This window comes from Mirounga angustirostris, unplaced genomic scaffold (genome assembly GCF_029215605.1).
Source record: "Mirounga angustirostris isolate CCGP_5_RB_7025 unplaced genomic scaffold, mMirAng1.0.hap1 SCAF_10, whole genome shotgun sequence".
In the NCBI taxonomy this organism is placed as follows: domain Eukaryota; kingdom Metazoa; phylum Chordata; class Mammalia; order Carnivora; family Phocidae; genus Mirounga; species Mirounga angustirostris.
In genome coordinates this window covers 73,957,220-73,975,644 of record NW_026991718.1, presented here as the reverse complement: position 1 = coordinate 73,975,644, position 18,425 = coordinate 73,957,220, and the positions used below count along the sequence as shown (strand labels likewise).

The following is an 18,425-nucleotide window of genomic DNA, read 5'->3' as shown; positions in this document are numbered from 1 at the left end:
CAGCGGCCGCCGCCGGCGGTGTGTTTAACAGAGGAGGAAGCTCCGGAGCGCGGAGTGCTCGGCACAGAAGCGGCTCAGCCTTCTTGCAGCCGAAGGGTCCTGCGAGCCGCCCTCTCTCCGCTCTCGGCCGCGACAGCCTCCCAGGGGCGCAGGGCCCGGCCGCATGCGAATTCGCCATGCGCAGTGGCTCAAGGTCACCAAGTTTTCCTCCGTTTTGCAAACCGTTGCCCCATCGCCAAGCCTCGCGGTTTAAGAGCACAAGATTTCCAAAAAGGAAAAACTCAAAAGACACCAGGCGCAGGACCGGACGGAGCAAGTGGAGCGGGCTCTGGCTGCTTCTGCGCCTCCCGGACCCCTGCCCGCCCCGCTCTGCCCCACGCGCCTCGCTGCCTTCTTTCTCTCCGAAACTCTGTCCTCTCCGCCGCCGAGGGGCTGCCAGGCCCCCAACCAACCCCCCGCGCGGAGAATAAACACAGTTGACATCACTGTTATAATCTTTATTTAAAAAACTGTTTCCAAGGTTACAAATTACCGTGCCTCGAATGCAACAGGTTCCTCCGAAGCGGTATCATTACAGATTAACTGTAATGTGCAGGATTAGAATAAAAGCATAAGGGATTAGGTAAAAGGGGGGACGCTGGAGAAAGAACGCCGGAGCGCATCTCGACGAGCGGGCGGTGGAAACCGCGTAGACGCTCGGCGTCCGGGCGCCGGGGCTCGCCGATCTGTAGCCCGCTCGGCGGCTCCCGGGCCCCGGAGCGGCCAGGGGCGGCGGCCAGGGAAGGGCCAGCGCGGCCGGAGGCTGCGGGGCGATCCCTCCTGGGCGCCAGGGACTAGGGACTGGGCCCCCGGGCTCGGGCAGGCTAGGGGCCCGGAGGCCGCAGAGGCGGAGGCTCGGGCAGGCCTCCGACCTGGCGGGGGCCGCGGGGAGTGCCGCGCCCGGGACACGGTCCCAGCGCCGTGCGAAGCAGCCGGCGTGCAGCGACGGGGACAGCACGCCCACACGGGGTCAGCGGGCTTATCGGCGTTGCTGACCCGCCTTCAAGGTCCAGGCCTGATGGGGCCCCTTCCGGCGTCCTCGTCTAGCCCCCACACGGCCGCCGCGCTCTTGCCGGGCTGGGGCTGGGGGCCAGGGCCCGCCGGCCGCTTCGGAGCCCGGCACTTGGGCCTTGGCCTCCGCCGAGGCCGTGCGCCCCGTTAGGCCACGTCCCCGGTCCGCCCGACCCCTGCCCCGGAGCTCCAGACGGGCCCCAGAGCTCCTGCGCGCCCTCGCTCCGCTTCCTGTGGGGCCCGAGCTCGCCGTGCTGGCCCCCGCAGGACTCGGGCCTGCCTTGGGCCACGGCCTTGGGCGGCGGACGCAGCCCCGAGGGCTGTTTGCGTGTCCGGGCGGAGGGCGCGGGGCTGGAAAAACAAACAGGGCGGGCGCGGAGGCTGGGGGGCGACTGGCTGGGGGCTGGAAGGAAGTGCGCAGGGTGGCAGGAGAGCCGAACAAAGCCCTCACGGGAGCCCCGTCACCCCGCGGTGACCCCGGGCCCGCCCCGCTGAGCCGCGGAGCCCCGGGCCCTAGCCTGGGAGCAGGCCGCCCCGCTCCGCCGCCGCGCGCCGGGCCTCCGGCCTCCGGGCCTCCGGGCCTCCACCGCCGCCCGAGCCCGGGCTCTCCTTGGGTCTGGCCTGCCGAGCCCGCGGCCCGCCCAAAGGCCCCGAGGATCGCTCGGGCGGTAGCCACCAAAGCCAAAAGTGCGAGGCTGGGGACGGGGGTGACTCCATGCCGAGGTCCTCCGTGAGGAAACGGGGTGACTCCGGGGCTGAGTGGGCTCCCAAGTGGACCACCAAATTCGCCGAGGCTCCTGCTTCCAGGGGAAGGGCCCCGGCTGAGGAGGCGGCGGGAGGGGACTGTCGCAAACAGCTGTTCCTCATACATATTTCATTACACAATCAGATAATGCGTCCCACCACCTTCTCAATTATTCACAGATAAACATTTTCAAGACGTTTTGACATCTGTCTTAGTGCCTGCTATTAATTTAGTAATCACTGTAGTTAAAAATGTATGGGATTTTTGCCGTCGGAGCACCTCCTCTCAGGCGCGCGGGCCCAGTGTTGGGCTGCGCCTGGAAGCCTGGGCGCTCAGGAGGTGAAGACACCTTTGGAGGTGTGGCGGCCACTCCAGCGCATTGACACTGTTAATGGACGGGATTAAAGGACGGGATCTGGTTATTTTATTTTCTTGTCGAAGGTGGTGGTTGTCCCCTCCCAACCCGCATACACCGCCTCCCCCGCGCTCCCGCCCCAGCCTGAGACCCGACAGCGAAGTTCAGTCCTTTGCCCCGGGCAGCGGAAATGGTTAGCTTCTATCTAGGCAGAGGGTTTCTGCGGAGGAAGAGGCGGGCAACTCCACTGGGCTCATTTGGAGAGAGACAGAGAGAGAGAGAAACAGAGGCGGGGCGGGGGTGGGGGGGAGAAAGAGAGACAGAAACTCACACCATCACTAAGAATTGCTTACAACAACAACAACAACAAAACTAAAAACACGGTACTCCCCTCTCAAGAGGTCACAAACCTCCCCGGTTTTGCCCCGAGTCCTGTGGCTCCAGCAGAGATGACCAGGGCTTTTAGGAAACACAGAGAAACATAAATTCGCTCCAGCGACTGTACATGGGGCATTTAGGGCTCTGAGAAACCGAGCTGCTTTTCTTCTTGAGTGATGAATGTTGCAATGACTTTACTTACCTACACACAATTTTATAAATCACACAAGCTGAGTTTGAAGAATCTTGTAGAATTAATTGGTAAGCAAGAGCAAACATCTTTAACTCTAAAATGCTGTTTGTTATGTATTATTAGAAAGGCTCTAAAGAAACTACCCAAAGAGGGGAGAAATGCCCCCAAGGTAAAGGAGTTTGCTTCTTTGTGCCACAAATCTCAGCTACAGGGAATGGCAGTCACTCTGGGTTTGGGAGTGACGGTCTCCTTCTTATTCATTTCTCTCTCTTTCTGTCATGGTCTCTCCCCGAGGTGTATCAGCAGGTGGACTCTTACTAGGAAATGAGGAAAAGCAAACCTGGGGGGGGAAGAAAAAGGTGTTGGAAGAAACTGCCCTTCCAAGGAAGATTGAGTCTAAAATGATTTAATGATTTTCACTCTTTATTGTTAGAACATCTACAAGAACAAACTTACTACAATTTCCAGGAATCAAGTGTATCTTTGGGAAAAATTCAAAGGACACAGTGTTTGTCCCCCAAAGGAAAGAACTTCTTCCCTACTCATACTCCTAAGCCCCCTCCATTTCTAGGGCAACTACATTTGTTTAAAAGTGTCCTCCTGCTGTGTTTTCCAGATGGTTCATCTCTTCTTCAGGAGACAGTCCTTCCTCTGCCCCTTGCAGGGTGGTCATCCGACTTGCTGGCCCAGAACGTCCTCTTTTTTCCTTTTTTTTTTTTTTTTGTCTAAAAGAATCTTCCCAAACTCACCCCCTACTTTCAGAGAAAGAGAGAGTCGGGGAGGGAAGTGAAGTGTAAGGGAGGGCACCATTGCATCCATTGTGCCTGCCTCTCCTGCAGTGAGACCTCGGTGCCTACTGTCTGGAAGGTTCGCCCGAACTAGGCAGGCAAACGGAGTTGAAACCAAAAACAAATCTGTGTGCTTGTTTGGGCTTTCTAGGAGAGCTGCTCTGAGAATCACTCCCTCCACTTCAATCCCTACCCGCACTGGGCCAGGACAGGGACTTCTGCCTGGGACAGGGGAGGAGGGGGTCAGAACTTCCCAATATCGCACTAAGAAAAGTAGTTTAATAAAAATAATTCGGTGTTCTTTAGAGCGTTCTTTTGCAGAATTATTTTATACAAAGGGGACTGGGCTGGAAGGGAAGGCAGGAAGGTGTGGAGCTGAGCTAACCTTTTTAAAGACTAAATTTAGCGTAAGAGGAGTGGTAGGGGCAAAATCAGGGCCCTCCCACTTCATGAACCCGATTAGAGCCCAAGGTTTGTATCAGGCATTAGGTGCACATTAGGTATTAGGTGCTCACTGAGTGATGCACCTATGCTCTCCACCCCATCCTCCTTCAGAATGCAATCTCCTAAACCAATAATAATAACAAATAAACCATCCCGGTCCAAATGAACCTTTCCCGGATTGCCTTCTTCTGTGTGTCTCCAGCCCAGCTGGGAGGAAGGGAAAAGGGTCAGCTTTGGGGTGGAGGAGGTGCTCTTTGTAGTCTCCTGGACTTGACCTGAAACCTTTCACCCAGTCGGCTCAACAAAGTTTTTCCCTAGGGAGGCAACATCCCTCTAGCAGGAAGCTTCGAAGCCTGCATCCTCCATCCGCCCGGCCCTCTCTCTCTACGTATGCCCCTGTGGCTGGGCAACGGCACTGTGGCTTTTGTCAGCATCTGGACAACTGGGCCGTGCGCTAGAATGATTCTGTCTGTGGACACTTCTTTTTTCCCCAAATTCTGTTCTTAGTGGTCCTCTAATTCTACCGTGTGTGTTCGCGTACAATTGCATGTACGTTCCACGTACCGTCAGGTGACTCAGCTTAAGCCTGACGTGTGCAACCCACTGGATCTGCTTGGGGAGGAGGAGGTGTGCAAATGCAAACTCGGGGCTTTGGGTGGGATGCGAGGTTAATAGGGCTTCCTAGCCCAGGGGCCCTCTAGGCCTCTCTTACATCTTCATCTGCCCAACTTCTTCACATTCCAGGAACAGGCAGACCCTCCGACGATCGATCCTGAGCCTTGCTCCCTTCTGGAAGGGTCGAAACAGCATCTGGGACTTGTCTCGGCGAATTTTGGCGGGGCCTAGCCAAATAGGGGGGGAGGGGTGGAGACGGGGTCGCTAGGTCGCCTCGAGGCTCGAGGCCACACCCCACCTCCAGGCCACCAAACGGACGAAGGAGCCCCGGGATCCCGGGGAAGGTTCAGGACCCAACAGTGGAAGTCCCGGCGCCTCGGCGGGGAGCGATACGCGTGTTTGGGGGCGAAGCTCTCCACCTAGGCCTCGGGAGAGCAGCCGTATTTGTAACTGGGAACTTGCCTGGGCCCGCCCCCTCGGCCCCTCCTCCCGCCCCCACCTCGGCGCTGGGAGCTCAGCCTGCTGCGGGAGCGCGGGGCCTCGCCACCCCAAGCACCCCGGACCACGCCATCTCTTAGAGCCCTTGGAGTGGCCTAGAGGGCTGGAGCGGGGAGAAGGGTGGTCAAGGTCGTCCTGCATCATTCCAGCGACATATACCTCTGCTGGGAGCCGCCTCGCGAGCCCGCTCGCCTTCGGGGTCCCGCTAAGCGCTGGCCTGGGGCGGGCAGGGGTGGGGATGGGGGTGTGTGCGTGCTTGCCTGCGGCTGCAAGCGATTCTCAGATGGAGCGTGCGGGGACTGGTGCCTTCCTGGAATCCTGTTGATGTGTTTTCTCATGAGCGTGAGGGAGAAAGATGCAGACTTGCGTCTAACTTCAGGTCAGTTTGTTCGTAAAAGGCCATTGTCAGTCCGTCAGTCGGTGGGTCTGTCTCTCCTGCCCAATTGCATAAAGTGAGGCCACTTCTCCCCCACCTTCCACGCAGCCTCCCAGGCCCGGCCAAAGGTCTAAGGCCCCGGGGGGAGGGGGGGGGCTGAGGCCTGGAGGGGTGAGGCCCTGAATGTGTGCCCCTTGTTTTGATCCTAAGGCCCAAGATGCCCAGGTGCCCACTCGGGGTGAAGCTATAAAACCTACGTGGGAAAAGGGGAGTCAGAGAGCTACCCCCACACCCAATGCAGGTTGAAGTTCCAATCTCAGCGAGCGTTGGACCTGCCGACCCAGCCGGGGATCCAGATTGGTGGCGGCGAAGGAAAGGGGGATGAGGTAGTTAGGTTGATCTAGGATGGAGGTGGAGATGGCAGGAGGGGGAAAAAGAAAGAAGACTGGGTGGGGTTGTGGGGTGGGGATGTGGAGCGGGGATGGAGTTGGGGCAGACTCAGATAGCAACGGCTTTTCGCCCAGCTTTGGGGAGGTGCGTCGGGCTGCGCCGTTACCAACCCCCCCCCCCCTGGAAAATAAAGCTAATGATGTAGTAATTTAGGAGGGGTGAGGGGCTGGGCGAAAGGAGGGAGGGAGGATGGGGAACGCGCGCCCCAAGAGCGAAGGCAAACAGCTGTGGAGGCGCTGCCCAGGGCTCAGGCTTCCCAACAGGTTAGCTAGACGGGGATCCACCCGGCATTTCGCAGGAAAGGGGGGGGAGGCTGAGCGAGAGGGGGAGAGAGCCTCAGAAGAGGACAGAGGGAGGGAGGGAAAGAGAGAGAGGAGCGAGAGCGCGCGCCGCGCGGTTTAAAAGGAGACACTTACACTTCCTAATGAATATTTATCCGCAGCTGCTTCCTGCTCCCGGCTTCCCTTACCTTTCCGCAGGTAAGATCTTCCCTGAGCCGCAGCCCTGGGGGCCCTCCCAACTCCCCCAGTCATTCTCCGGGCACCCGTGGCCGGGCGGAAGGGCTCTTGACAGCCGCGGAGTGGGGGGGAGTAGGAGGGCGGCTCCGCTCGCGGCCCGGCTTGGGAGCTGCGGCTCGCGACCCCGCACTAGCAAGGACCGCGTGCGTGGGCAACCTGTGCGGAGTGGGTGTGAGTGCGTGTGTGAACGTGGGTGACAGAGAGAGGATGTGCGCCCGCGAGCGCGCGCGCCTGTTTCCCGCGCGCTCCGAGGACATTTTCCGACTTTTCACTCGGACGCCCGGGATTTCTTGCCTTTGCCTTTCTCCGCTTGCCCCTCCTCCCTCCACTCGTCCCCTCCAACTCCCCCACCCGGGCTGCCAAGAAGCTCTCCTCCGGGCTATTGAACAGCTGGCGCGGGCTCCCCCGGGCCCGATCCCGGGTCTCCCATAAAAGAGGGTGTATAGTTGGGTTTCTGCCGTAACCCCCCACACAAAGGCCGCCGGGCCACGGGGTCCCCCGCCCCCTTCCTGTCGGCTCTGCTCTTGAGATGCTGCGGCGCGTCTTCCCCTACCCAGCCTCCCGCGTCCCCCCGCTCTCTGCCACACACACACCTTGGGGTATCAGGGCTCACAACGGAGCTAAGGGTGATTGGTACCTAGGGGTACTGGGTGGAGCTTCACGGGGCCCGCCAGCCAGCAGTCCTGGGCTGGAACTGGGAGCCCGAGGACTCCCAGGGAGAGGGCGCCTCTCACCACCACCACCACCACCTTCCCCGCCTTCACCTGAGGAAGGAGCACAGGGAATTCGGGGAGGCCAGGGGGAAACCTGGTAGGGAAAAAGGAAGGAGGCCGGGGAGGAGCTGATGGAGGAGCAGAATTTTTAAATGGACTTACCCGGCCACCTGTTGGGAATCCATTTGGGGTCAGCCGGCTCCGGAGCTGCTCGAAGTGGACACACAAAATCAAAAGCCGAAGTTGGAAAAAGAAAATTCTTTCTCTGGCCTTCCCCTGGCGCTGCCAGTTAGGCTAGCAGCTCTGCGCTAGAGTTAGGCGGCTGTAGAGCAAAAAGCAGCTTTGCCAGGTCCCCCGCTACCCCTCTTCCCCCCTCATCCCACGGCTCCGAGGCCGAGGGCTCCGAGCCCGCGGACTCGGCGCTCAGGGCCCAGCGCCGGCCGTTCGGCTTAAGCCGGGACCAGCTCTCTAAGCCCTGCTCAGAAGTCAAGAGCCTCAGCAGCGCCGCCTCAGTGCGGCCTTTCATGACGCGGTCGCTCCTTATTCTTGTGCCTCGGCCTCTCTGGTCGCCCCCGGACAAAGCCACCGGAGCCCGGCCGCTCCCTTCCCGCTAAATCCCCTTCGGGGTCAATGCGTTACCAGCACCGGGCCGCGCGCTTCTCCTGCCAGCCGTGTGGCTCTTAAAGAGCCGTACCCCCCCTCCCTCCGTCCTGCGCGCTCCCCCGACCCCCGCCTCCCCGCCCCTCTCCTCTGGATCTAGCCCCCCACGCCGACGCCTTAGGTCCCTGCTGCCCCGACCGAAGCCTGCGGACTCCTAGCCCCCTCCCTTCACCTCCTCCCCTGAGCAGTTGGTGGGCCTGGCCTTAGGGCCATAGGGCTGAGTTTTACCCCCGCTTCAGGTCCACTTTCTCTCCAACATCGTTCATTCCTCCCTCGCCTGCTCCTACCTTTGCCCTTTGGATGGATCAAGGCCCAGGCACCGTCTTGCCCAGTGCAGAGATGATCCCTAAAGATCGTCAGTTTGGGCTTGAATTAGGGGGTCCCGGGATGGGAAATGGGGCGGGGCATTACCAGTTGAGCTTGGGGAAAGAAAGGGAAGAGGAGCAGACCAGGGGGACTTAGAAGGCTCTCCTATCCCAGGGCCTCGCTGGCCTTTTGGCAGAGGGTGAGGGCTGGCTGGGTGCCACTCATTTCTAGAGGTGGCCACCCTGGAATGGGGTCCTGAAGTTACCAACCTGGCCAGCCTGCTGTGTACTTGAGGGATTATGGGCTTGTGATAGGGGCCACCTCCAGAAGGCCCAGAACGTGGATCTGAGAGAAGCCTGCTTCCCAAGCCCCAAAAGTAACCCCCCTTAAAAGCCCAAGAGCTGGGTGTGTAAGGAGGGACCTTGAGTGACAGCTGTCCAGGGAAATGGGCACGGGAGGAGAGAAGGAACAGAGAGGGAGTCTACTCCTTTTTCAGAGGACTGAAAAGCAACTTCTAACTGGGCTCCTTAGATTTGCTGGCCGACCATGTCACTTGCCCCACTGAGAAAATGGGAAGTAGATGGTGGCTTTGGTCCCCCTACCTTACAGAGTTCTCCCTCTCTTCCTCCTCCTCAAGCCTGTTTTAGTCTCATCTTGCCCTAGCAGCCAGTTGGTCCTGTACAGGGTGGCCCTGCTTAAATGCTTTCTTTAAGTTTCTGAAGGACTGGAAGCATGATTAAAGAGAGACCTGAGAAGGCTTGGTTTTCTGGGGCAGGGGAACTGGGACAAGGTAGGCTAGAGCACGTTGCCTTTCCTAGGACCAATGGAGTTTGACTGTTTGGGGTTTGGGATGGAAGGGCAATGATAGTTTGAGGAGTTGAGTGTGCCCACCCCTTCTCAGATTCAAGCCCTAGCACACCAGTTCTGGCTGTCCCAAGGGGATCTCTGCAAAGAAGTAACCCGTCTCCTGGGTAGTGGAGCCCAAAGGAACTTGGGTAGGGAGGAGGATGGAAAACTGAGCCTCCCCTGGACATCTGCCCTCTGCCACCCCAACACTAGTCCAGATGCTATCTTTAAGGAACTGGGGTAAATGATCTGAAATTGGCCCTCTTGGGAGAGGTTGGTAGTGCACTCCCTGGACTAGAACCTGAGGCCACAAGTCTCCTCCCCAGCCCCTATCACTCACGACCCCCAAGTCTCCCACCTCTCTCTCTTGGGGCTGGGTCAGCACAGCCAGCTGGGAATGGTTTGTGCCCACTCTCCTGGGCCTGGCAGTGGGAGGTGTGGTGGCTCAAGACAGAGCCAAACTTCTCTTGTTTGAGGATGTGGGGGGTGGAGGGGCCTTCTGCGGGCGGTGGGGCTCATTAGGCAGAGTGGGGTGCCGAGAGGTGCGCAGCGTCGGCCCCGGAGGCCGCCTTTGAGCCGTTGGGGCAGCTTCATTAAGCGGCGCTAACAAGGCATACAAATGCCGGGCCCAGCAGCTTTCTTGCAATGCCGGGGCCTTAGCAGGGCGCCAAGCTAATGAGGGTCACTCAAAGGGGCTGATCAAATATTCAAATTTCCCCGCACGCCAGGAACTTTTATGTGCGGAGAAAGTTGAGGCAACTGAGCTGTGTTTACTGTCCCGGGCGACAATTGCTCCGAGCGCGCGGGTCCCCGGAGGCTAAGGCGGGGGGCGGGGGCGCAGGGAGGGAGTAGTTGTTGTTGTTGTTGTTGTTTTTCATTCAAAGGAAAGTAATCGGGGTCCTTGAAGGGCTTCACGGCCTCCCCGCCTACGTGCTTCACTCCCCTGCGCCCTCTCCGCTGCCCGCGCCGAGCGCCTCAGTTTGGAGCTTGCGGGGAGGCCAAAACCGCGGGCCACCGGACCAGCCCCCGCCTCCCGAAGTCCTGGGGGCTGGAAGGGCCGTTGCCCCCCAGGACAAACCGGCCTCACGGAGCTGAGCAAGGCCGAGTGGGTGTAGTTGCTCCAGCCGGGAGGCTTGCGGACCTCTTGGCTTTCCCGGTAACGCCAAGCAAAGAGTGAGTCTCTCAGGCACCTCTCCTGGTGGAGTTGAGACTGCTGGGGTTGGGGCTGATTTTGTAAATAAATGCCCAGTAGGTCCTAGTACGAGAAAGACACTTGGCAGCCCAAACGCCCTTTCCCCCCGCACCACCTGTACGCAGTCCTGCCGGTTGCCTGGCCCAGGATTAAAGCAGAGACGGTGGTGGCAATTTTGTGACCTCGGCCTGTACGGGCTCCAAGTCCCAGATCCGGGAGTCTGAACGGCCAGAGGGCAGGGGAGACCTTCAGGCCCCGCGGGCTGACCCATTCATCCCAATCTCCACGCTCTGAGAGACCCTGGTTGCTGGCGCCCCCTTCGGCGCCACCCCTCCAGATGTCCCCCAGGCTCAGCTCCCTTTCCTCAGCTGCCACTGCCTCGAGCCCCCAGAGCGGCGGGAAAGGCGCCTGGGCCCCGGAACCCGAGGTCCTTCTGCTCCTACGCCCCTCCCCAACGCCCAGAGCCTGGGAATTTGGGAGGGGAAGCTTTGGTGCTTCATAGCCCCCTCCCCCACACGACCAGCACTCCTAGACCGGGACCCCACGGAGCCTGCGCTCCCAGCTCCGCCGGGTGCTCGTCCAGCCATCCTCGCCGAAGACCGGCCGCCCCGCCTCCCCTTCCTCCCCGCCCCCCCCAACCAAGCTCTCGGGACTCTCAACTTACGGGCTCCCGGCTGCGGGCGTCGTGCTTCGGGCCAGAGCGGAGAGGCGCTGGCGGTCGCGGGGCAGCGAGGTGGGCTCCGTGGGCGGCGCGGAGCTCGGTTCTGCGGGGAGCCTCTGACAGCCCCGGGCTGGCCGCCCGCCCCGCGGCGCCCGGCCCTGTCCCAGCGCACAAAGCTGCGCGCCTCGCAGCCGCCCTCCGCCCGGCTTTGCACTCCCAAGTCGCGGCCGCCAGCCCAGCAGGCGGGGTGCGGCGCGTCGGCAGGAGCCCCGGCCGAGGCTGGGGGCAGGGTGTCGCAGAGCTGAGTCGCGGCCCCACTTGCCTCAATTCTCCTTGAGTGGCGACGGTTTTCGGTTTCAGCACTTTCGGCAGAGGGCACCTGCCCAGCCTCCCTCCGGGGCTGGCCAGGCAGCGGCGGGGAGAGGCCGGGTCGCCCCCACCCGGAGGCGGGGGTTGTGGGGACGGGGAGGGGACTGGCTGGGTTCACCCGCCCGCCCGGCGCCTGGGTCCTCGGCTCCAGGGGATGCAGTTTCGGGGTCACGAGCTGCTTTCAAAAAGTTGAACACAATATTCGGAAACCCACCCGTAGGAATTCTCCCCCCACACGCGGCACAATACCCACTCCCTCCCCTTTTTCATTCCTTCCTCCCCCGCTTCCTCCTCCTGCCCCTTCCCCCTCCCACCTCTCAGCCTATAATCCTTCCCCTACGAGAGAAAGGGATCGGGAAGAAAAGATGAAGCGTCTGTTTTTGTGTCCCAACCTTAGGGCTCTTTCTGGGCCCGCTGTGAACGACCGCCCAGAGCTTCGAAGCTGAACGGAAAAGGACTCACGGTTGGGAGCAAGCTACTTGGAGGGGAGAGATCACCCGAAGTGGGCCTTGGCGGGTCTTCCCTTTGAGCGAATATTTCCCTGCCTCAGTCATTGGGTTTAGGACCGCCGACCGTCGGCTGCCAGGGGCGGAGAGGGCGGGTAGCGGGCCCCCTCGCCCAGCCCAGAGCCTCCCTGCCAGAGTAGAGCCTCGGTCGTAGCTTGCACTTCTCTGCCCAGGAGGCCTGGCTCTGCGGGAGTCAAGGCCTAAGCAGGGCCCGAGCTTGGATTTAGGGGTGGGACACTCACAGCCCCAGTCACGTTAGGTTTCCCATTTAAATTCTCTCTCAATCTCTTTCTCTCCTTCCTCATTGAGATCTCCAAAGTGGTGTGGACTCCGCGCCTTGCCCCCAGATCTGCATCGGAATGTAGAAAAGATCTTTTTTTTTTTTTTTTTTTTTTTAAAGAGTTTTGAATTCCTCAATGATTTTTCTTCTGGAAAGGCAGCTTAGGATAATTATTTCAGCTTTATTGAGGGCAGATTAGTTGAAGTCTGGATGCTGCGTTTCAATACGCGTTGTACACGGGCCGACAATGTGGGCATTGTTGGCTACTGTGTGTGAACCCATTCAAAATATACACTTTTTAACACCAAACCGAGTCCTGTCTAAATATACACAGTGCTCAGGGGAAAGACGTCTCTGACCCCGACAAATCTGCGTAAATCACACTTCCATAGTTACAGAAGCCTCACAAAGGGAGGCCCGGCTAAAGATGCTGATTACATCTTCTTAAAAGCAACATACCTTAGAATAAATACCCATACCGGCCCTGGGTCAGGGGAGGGTTGCAGTGGCCAGAGGGAGGGAGGGCTCTCTCTATTCTATGGGCCTTTTGGGGTCTTTTTTAGGTTTGTCATGTTACTTTGCTTAGATAAATTTGTTTTATTATTTTTTCTTTAGAATATGAACAAACACGCAATGTTCAGGCCTATCCGATTCTTTGGGGAAGCCTCCAAAGTTCGAGTGTCCTTCTGGGACTAGTAGGCAGGTCCAGAGCTCCTCGGAGGAGTAGGAGTAGCGGGCTTGTCAGGGGGCTCCAGAGGGTTCCAGACTTCTCAGCTCCCAGGGGGACACAGCTGAGGTCTGGGGGAAAACAAAGAGGTGGCTTGCTTTTCAAGATAAAAAGAAGTGTACTGTTATTTGTACTGGTATTTTACTATACAGGTCAACCGGGGAAATCAAGGCTCCTTGACCAGGGGCAGAGTAAAGAGAAGCGGGTGGAATCCAATGCAGATGAAATTGGGGTAAATGTGGCCGATGGTCGTGCCTGGGGAAGACCAGAGTGCTTCTGACAACCTGAGTCCTGGGCTCCCGCTCTCAGGCGTCAGATGCTCCCCGAAATCCCGGGTCCCGGGAGCAGCAGACAGGGTCAGCTTGTGGTGGGCCCCATGATCTCATCTCTTCTTTCTTCCTCGCCACTATTAGTGCTCACATAGGCAGAAAGAGGAGGCCCGACGTGCACACCATGTGCAAACTGTGCCTGTTTGGCCGGCCCTCGGCCTCTCCTTGAGGGAAGGCCTTAGGCCTTCAGGCGTGGGGAGCCTCTTACTTCCCGACAAAATCCCCCCTTTAATTGCTCATCCCATTCAACAACTCTCCGTCCATGGCCTTTTGAATTTCTGGATCAACTTCTTTGGGGAAGAGGGAAGAAGGGAGCTCAGAGATATATAGAGAGAGGGGGGGTAGAGAGAGAGAGAAAGAGAGAGAGAGAGAGATAAAGAGGGGGAAGCGGCGAGATTAAGAGTTGCAAAGATTAAAAAAAATCTCTTTCTCCCCCTTCTCCCTCTCTCCCTCCTCTCCCCCTCCCCCCTACTCTGGCTAAGTGGTAAAACCGTCCTTACGTTCTCGGTATTGATTGGCAGGGCTGACAGTGATTGGCAGCGGTTGCCGTGGCAACGCCACAACGACACGCCGCAGACCAATAGAAAAGCGAAACAAAATGTTTCAATGCTGCACTCACTGTGGATTTAGGGGAGATATTATGAGGCTGTTGTCATTAGGGCGATTGCTGTGGAATCGCTGAATCTTGACTCGGCGGTGGTTGGCTCTCGCTCTTCTCTCTCTCTCCCTCTCTCTGTCTCGGGTTCTCTCTCTGCGCGCGCGCACCGGGCCGCTTTCCTTCCTCCCTCTCTATGTGGCTGCGCGGGTGCGTGTGTGTGTGGATGTGTGTGGGGTGTGGGTGTCCCTTACGCCCTTCCTCCTCCCCCTCCTCCTCCTCCTGCTCCCCCCTCCTTTCCTTCTCCTCCTCCCCCCTCTCCTCTCCCTCCTCCTGGTCCTCATCGCCCCTCTCCTCCTCTTCCTCCCCTCTCTCTTCCTCTCCCTGAATTTTCTCCTCTCCTCTCAGGTCAGTCCATGGTATTCCGCTCCCCCCTAGACCTCTATTCCTCCCACTTCTTGTTGCCAAACTTCGCCGATCCTCATCACCGCTCCCTACTTCTGGCGAGTAGCGGCGGCGGGAACGGCGCGGGCGGCGGCGGCGGCGGCGCGGGCGGCGGCGGCGGCGGCGGCGGCGGCGGGAACTGTGCGGGAGGCGGCGGTGCTGGCGGAGCAGGCGGCGGCGGCAGCGGCGGCGGCTCCAGGGCCCCCCCGGAAGAGTTGTCCATGTTCCAGCTGCCCACCCTCAACTTCTCGCCGGAGCAGGTGGCCAGCGTCTGCGAGACGCTGGAGGAGACGGGCGACATCGAGCGGCTGGGCCGCTTCCTCTGGTCGCTGCCCGTGGCCCCCGGGGCGTGCGAGGCCATCAACAAGCACGAGTCGATCCTGCGCGCGCGCGCCGTGGTCGCCTTCCACACGGGCAACTTCCGCGACCTCTACCACATCCTGGAGAACCACAAGTTCACCAAGGAGTCTCACGGCAAGCTGCAGGCCATGTGGCTCGAGGCGCACTACCAGGAGGCCGAGAAGCTGCGCGGCCGCCCGCTCGGCCCGGTGGACAAGTACCGCGTGCGCAAGAAGTTCCCGCTGCCGCGCACCATCTGGGACGGCGAGCAGAAGACGCATTGCTTCAAGGAGCGGACTCGGAGCCTGCTGCGGGAGTGGTACCTGCAGGACCCCTACCCCAACCCCAGCAAGAAACGCGAACTGGCGCAGGCCACCGGCCTCACTCCCACACAAGTAGGCAACTGGTTTAAGAACCGGAGGCAGCGCGACCGCGCCGCGGCGGCCAAGAACAGGTCAGTGGCGGGCCCGCGGCCTGGCTACCGTCTCTGGGGCCGGGCAGGGAGAGAGGGGTTGAAAGGGGGGCGAATGGGGCAGGGTGCCGATGGCTGCCGAGCGCGCGAGAAGCCGCGACCCCCTGGCCAGTTGGAGAAAGTTTCCGCTTGCCCTGACGCGCAGAAGAGGGACGACGGGGCAGTGGGATTCTTGACTACTTTGTCGGAGAGGGGCTTTCGGCAGGGTGGAGTGTGTGTGTGTGTGTGTGTGTGTGTGAGGTCCTGAGTGCCCACAGCCCCTGGTGCCTGCCCTGGGAGCCCTAGCCCTGCGCCGCACCCCTGCCACCTCCTCAGCCCGTCCCCAGCTCCACACTCCCCGGGGGGCCGACGGACAGGGAAGGAAGGAAAGCCGTCCTTGCCATCTGGTTCTTATTTCTATGCACTGCAAAAACCCGGGGAGGAATCCACAATGTCACGGGAAGGAAACTGAACCTGGGTCTCTGCCACAAAAGGAGAAAGGTCGGTGGCCACCGTGGAGCAGGCCTCTTTCCCTCAGCATTGCAGATTGCCTGCCCGGGAGCCCGACAGCCAGGCGTGGAGAGGAGAGGCCTTGTGTGTGTGTGTGTGTGTGTGTGTGTGTACGTGCACACAGGTGCTTGCCCTCCTGCACCCGTCAAGGAGCATCCCTTTGGTCCACTAACTTGGGAAGCCACCAGGAGCTGCCCCACTGCCAGCACGTTGGCCACAAAGTCACAAAGTTGCCCGGACTTGACCAGTCACCCTACTTGGGCCTGGGGAAGGTAGGGAGAAACATAACTGGAGGGAAAGAGGAGGGAAGGGGGAAGGGAGGAAGTGGGGTGAAAGCCCTGGTAAGGAGCCCGTGTCCCTACCTAGCCTGCAGAGGCCCTGGGCCTGGTGTACCGCAGGGAGCAGGGCCCCAACTGCTGACAGCTGCCAGGGGCTGGAGGCCAGGGCTGAGCTCCCGGAGTGAGTGAGTGTGTTTGCGTTTAGGCGGCCCAGGCCTGAGCCCCAGGCCCTCTCACCTTTACGTGTGAGCCAGTTTTTCGCCTGAGAGGGGGAGTGCCCGGGACCGGGGAAGGCCTCCTTGTAGGAACTCGGAGACTCTAGGCTCGGGCAGCGGCTGCCTGGTACGGCAAAGGGGCCCCGGAGATTGCTCTGCACAGCCCCCACATCCTGCCGCCTTCTCTCCTTTCTCTCTTGCACCTCTTCCCCACTTTTTCTGCTTCCGGCTTCTCGGTTCTCTCTGCCCCTGCTCCTGCGCTCAGCACAGGGATCCCGAGAGCAAAGCCAGCGGGTCCTACTTGGGAGAGGCTGCGGGTGAGCAACCCGCGGCTCTGGGTGTGTTCGGGGGAGCTGGGGCAGGGGCCACTGCGGAGACCCCACCGCTCCCCGGCAGCCGGTTCAGGCTAAAGAGTCCCAAGGGGCTGGGGAGGAAGAAGCACCCTGTCCCTCGGGGACTTGTGCTCCTTTGGGACGCGGCGCCCCGCTCTGTGCTCCCAGGCCTCCCCAGGCGGCCGGCCTCGGGTTCTACCTCTCCTCGGAGGTTGGCTCAGAACTGGGAAGCCTTGGGAAGCTCCAGAGAGCCCCGGGAAGGAGAGAAGAGAGCAAGACCCGCGCTGGGGGGCTCTGCGGCGTTCAGTGAGCAGTCGGGTGCTTGGAGGCGGGAGGCGGGGCGGGGGGGGGGGGCCTGGGGGGGAGGGGATGAGCGCAGAGAGCCGAGTCGGGGGTGGTGGCGAAGGGCGCGCGGTTGGGAAGGCTGGGGAGCACCGGCGGCCGCGGGCACGGGCGCGGGGAGGCGGCTTGAGGGAGCCCGTGGCAGAGCCGCTGTGTCAGGGCTGGTGCCGCTTTCTGTCTCCCGCAGGCTTCAACACCAGGCCATCGGACCGAGCGGCATGCGTTCGCTGGCCGAGCCCGGCTGCCCCACGCACGGCTCGGCAGAGTCGCCGTCCACGGCGGCCAGCCCCACCACCAGCGTGTCCAGCCTGACGGAGCGCGCGGACACCGGCACCTCCATCCTCTCGGTAACCTCCAGCGACTCGGAATGTGATGTATGATAGCCAAGGCCGCCCTCCTCCCCCCTCCCCCTCCTTCCCCTCCTTCCCCTCCTCCTCCTCCTCGCCCTCCTCCTCTTCCTCTTCTTCCTTGTCCATCCCCAGAACAAACCGAAATCAGGATACACAATCATACACACACACAAGTACACACACACTTCCACCCCGGCCAAAAATATATAAAAACCAAGAAAAATAACAAATTAAACGCAAACTATCAACAACCCCAACCACCATCTACCACCACGGCCACCCCAAAGGACCGCGACGCCAAGAGACAGTTACAAACGCTGATGTTGCGGGCAGAAAACATAAAAGAGGTGACAATTGTATACTTTCTAGGACAAGCACGGCTTCTCCTTTCGGTTCCCACGGACCCGGCACCCCACCTGCATGACGATTTATTTGTATCTGGGAAAATATTCTCTCTAGTTTAAAACGATTTAAAAAGAGTCGACTATACAAAAACCGACCACCATCACGACGACAAGACGACAAAAGCAAAACAGACAAAAAAAGAGAAAAAAAATAAAACCGCCATCTCCGTTCAGAATTTGTTTAAAAAAAAAAACAACTCCTCGAGAGGGAAATAGCAAATGTTTCTCGCCTTTTGTTGCTCGCTCTCTTTTTTCCTCTCTCGCTCTTCTTTCTTTCTCTGTTTTTAAGTCCAAGTATTGGTCAAACAAGATGCAATCTTCTGTTTTTTGTTCAGCAGACAATCATTTTCTTCGTAAGCACCTTTTTCTCTCCACTCTGTCACTGCCTGTGTGGGTACTGGTTATAAATGTGGAAAAAGAATAGTTATGACTGTAACAGATTTTTATTTTTATTTCAAAATTTTATATGAATTATGTATATCTTAATGATCGGTCATTTTCCCAGTTTGTAATATATGTGTAGAAATTGCCTGTATATGATATTGCTTTTTCTCCTCTTCCTTTTTCATTCTCCCCCCCCCTTCCTGCCGCCCCGCTCACCTGTCTCTTTCCTTTTTGGGGTTCCCCTCCCACTCGGTGTTCCTGGCGTCGACTTGGCAGTCAAGGCGTGGCGTGGCGGGCTGGGTTAGGAAGAGGGACCCCGTCGCTAGCGGAAGCGGAGAGTGAGACCGTAGTATTCTTATGCAAAAGCTATTTCAAGTATTTCTTAGCTGCTTTGGAGATATCTCTCACTCCCCGTAGGGCGCTTTTACTGTTATCTTAACTGCGTGTTTATCTATATGTAAAAACTTTCTAAAGCAAATACAGTATTCTCCATTTTCTTATCATTCCCGGAGACTGGTGTTTTTGTCCGCCCCGGGCCCGCGGCCCTGGGTGCAGCGCCCGGCCTTCACTTCCACGCCAACTACGCCACTCGAGCTGGGGCAGAATTTTAAGGCTGGGTAGGAGCTTTTTCTTGGAGGTGGTGGGGGTGGAAGTGGGGGGAAGATGGGAACAGGCCTTTCCGAGGAGAACTGAATGAAGCCAAATCCGGAACGAAAGGCTCAGAGGGTGCAGGGGGATGGGGGGTACTGCCGGTTTCCTCAGAAGGAGATGCCCAGCTGAGA

General features: G+C 59.3%; 1 protein-coding gene and 1 long non-coding RNA gene across 2 annotated transcripts; one reads left to right on the top strand and one right to left on the bottom strand.

Annotated features, from left to right (window-relative positions):
• Positions 1-3,143: 3,143 nt before the first annotated feature.
• LOC135361773 (uncharacterized) lies at positions 3,144-11,291 on the bottom strand. The gene is made up of 4 exons (XR_010405714.1): positions 10,792-11,291; positions 7,286-7,330; positions 5,327-5,501; positions 3,144-4,795 (listed from the first exon to the last, which is right to left on the bottom strand). It is a non-coding gene; the product is annotated as an uncharacterized LOC135361773 (long non-coding RNA).
• A 2,569-nt stretch (positions 11,292-13,860) lies between these two features.
• On the top strand, positions 13,861-18,120 carry SIX3 (SIX homeobox 3). Its single transcript, XM_045883787.2, has 2 exons — positions 13,861-14,831; positions 16,693-18,120. The coding sequence occupies exons 1-2, from the start codon at positions 14,011-14,013 to the stop codon at positions 16,883-16,885; spliced, it is 1,014 nt and encodes a 337-aa protein (XP_045739743.1). The 5' UTR covers positions 13,861-14,010; the 3' UTR covers positions 16,886-18,120.
• The last annotated feature ends 305 nt before the right edge of the window (positions 18,121-18,425 follow it).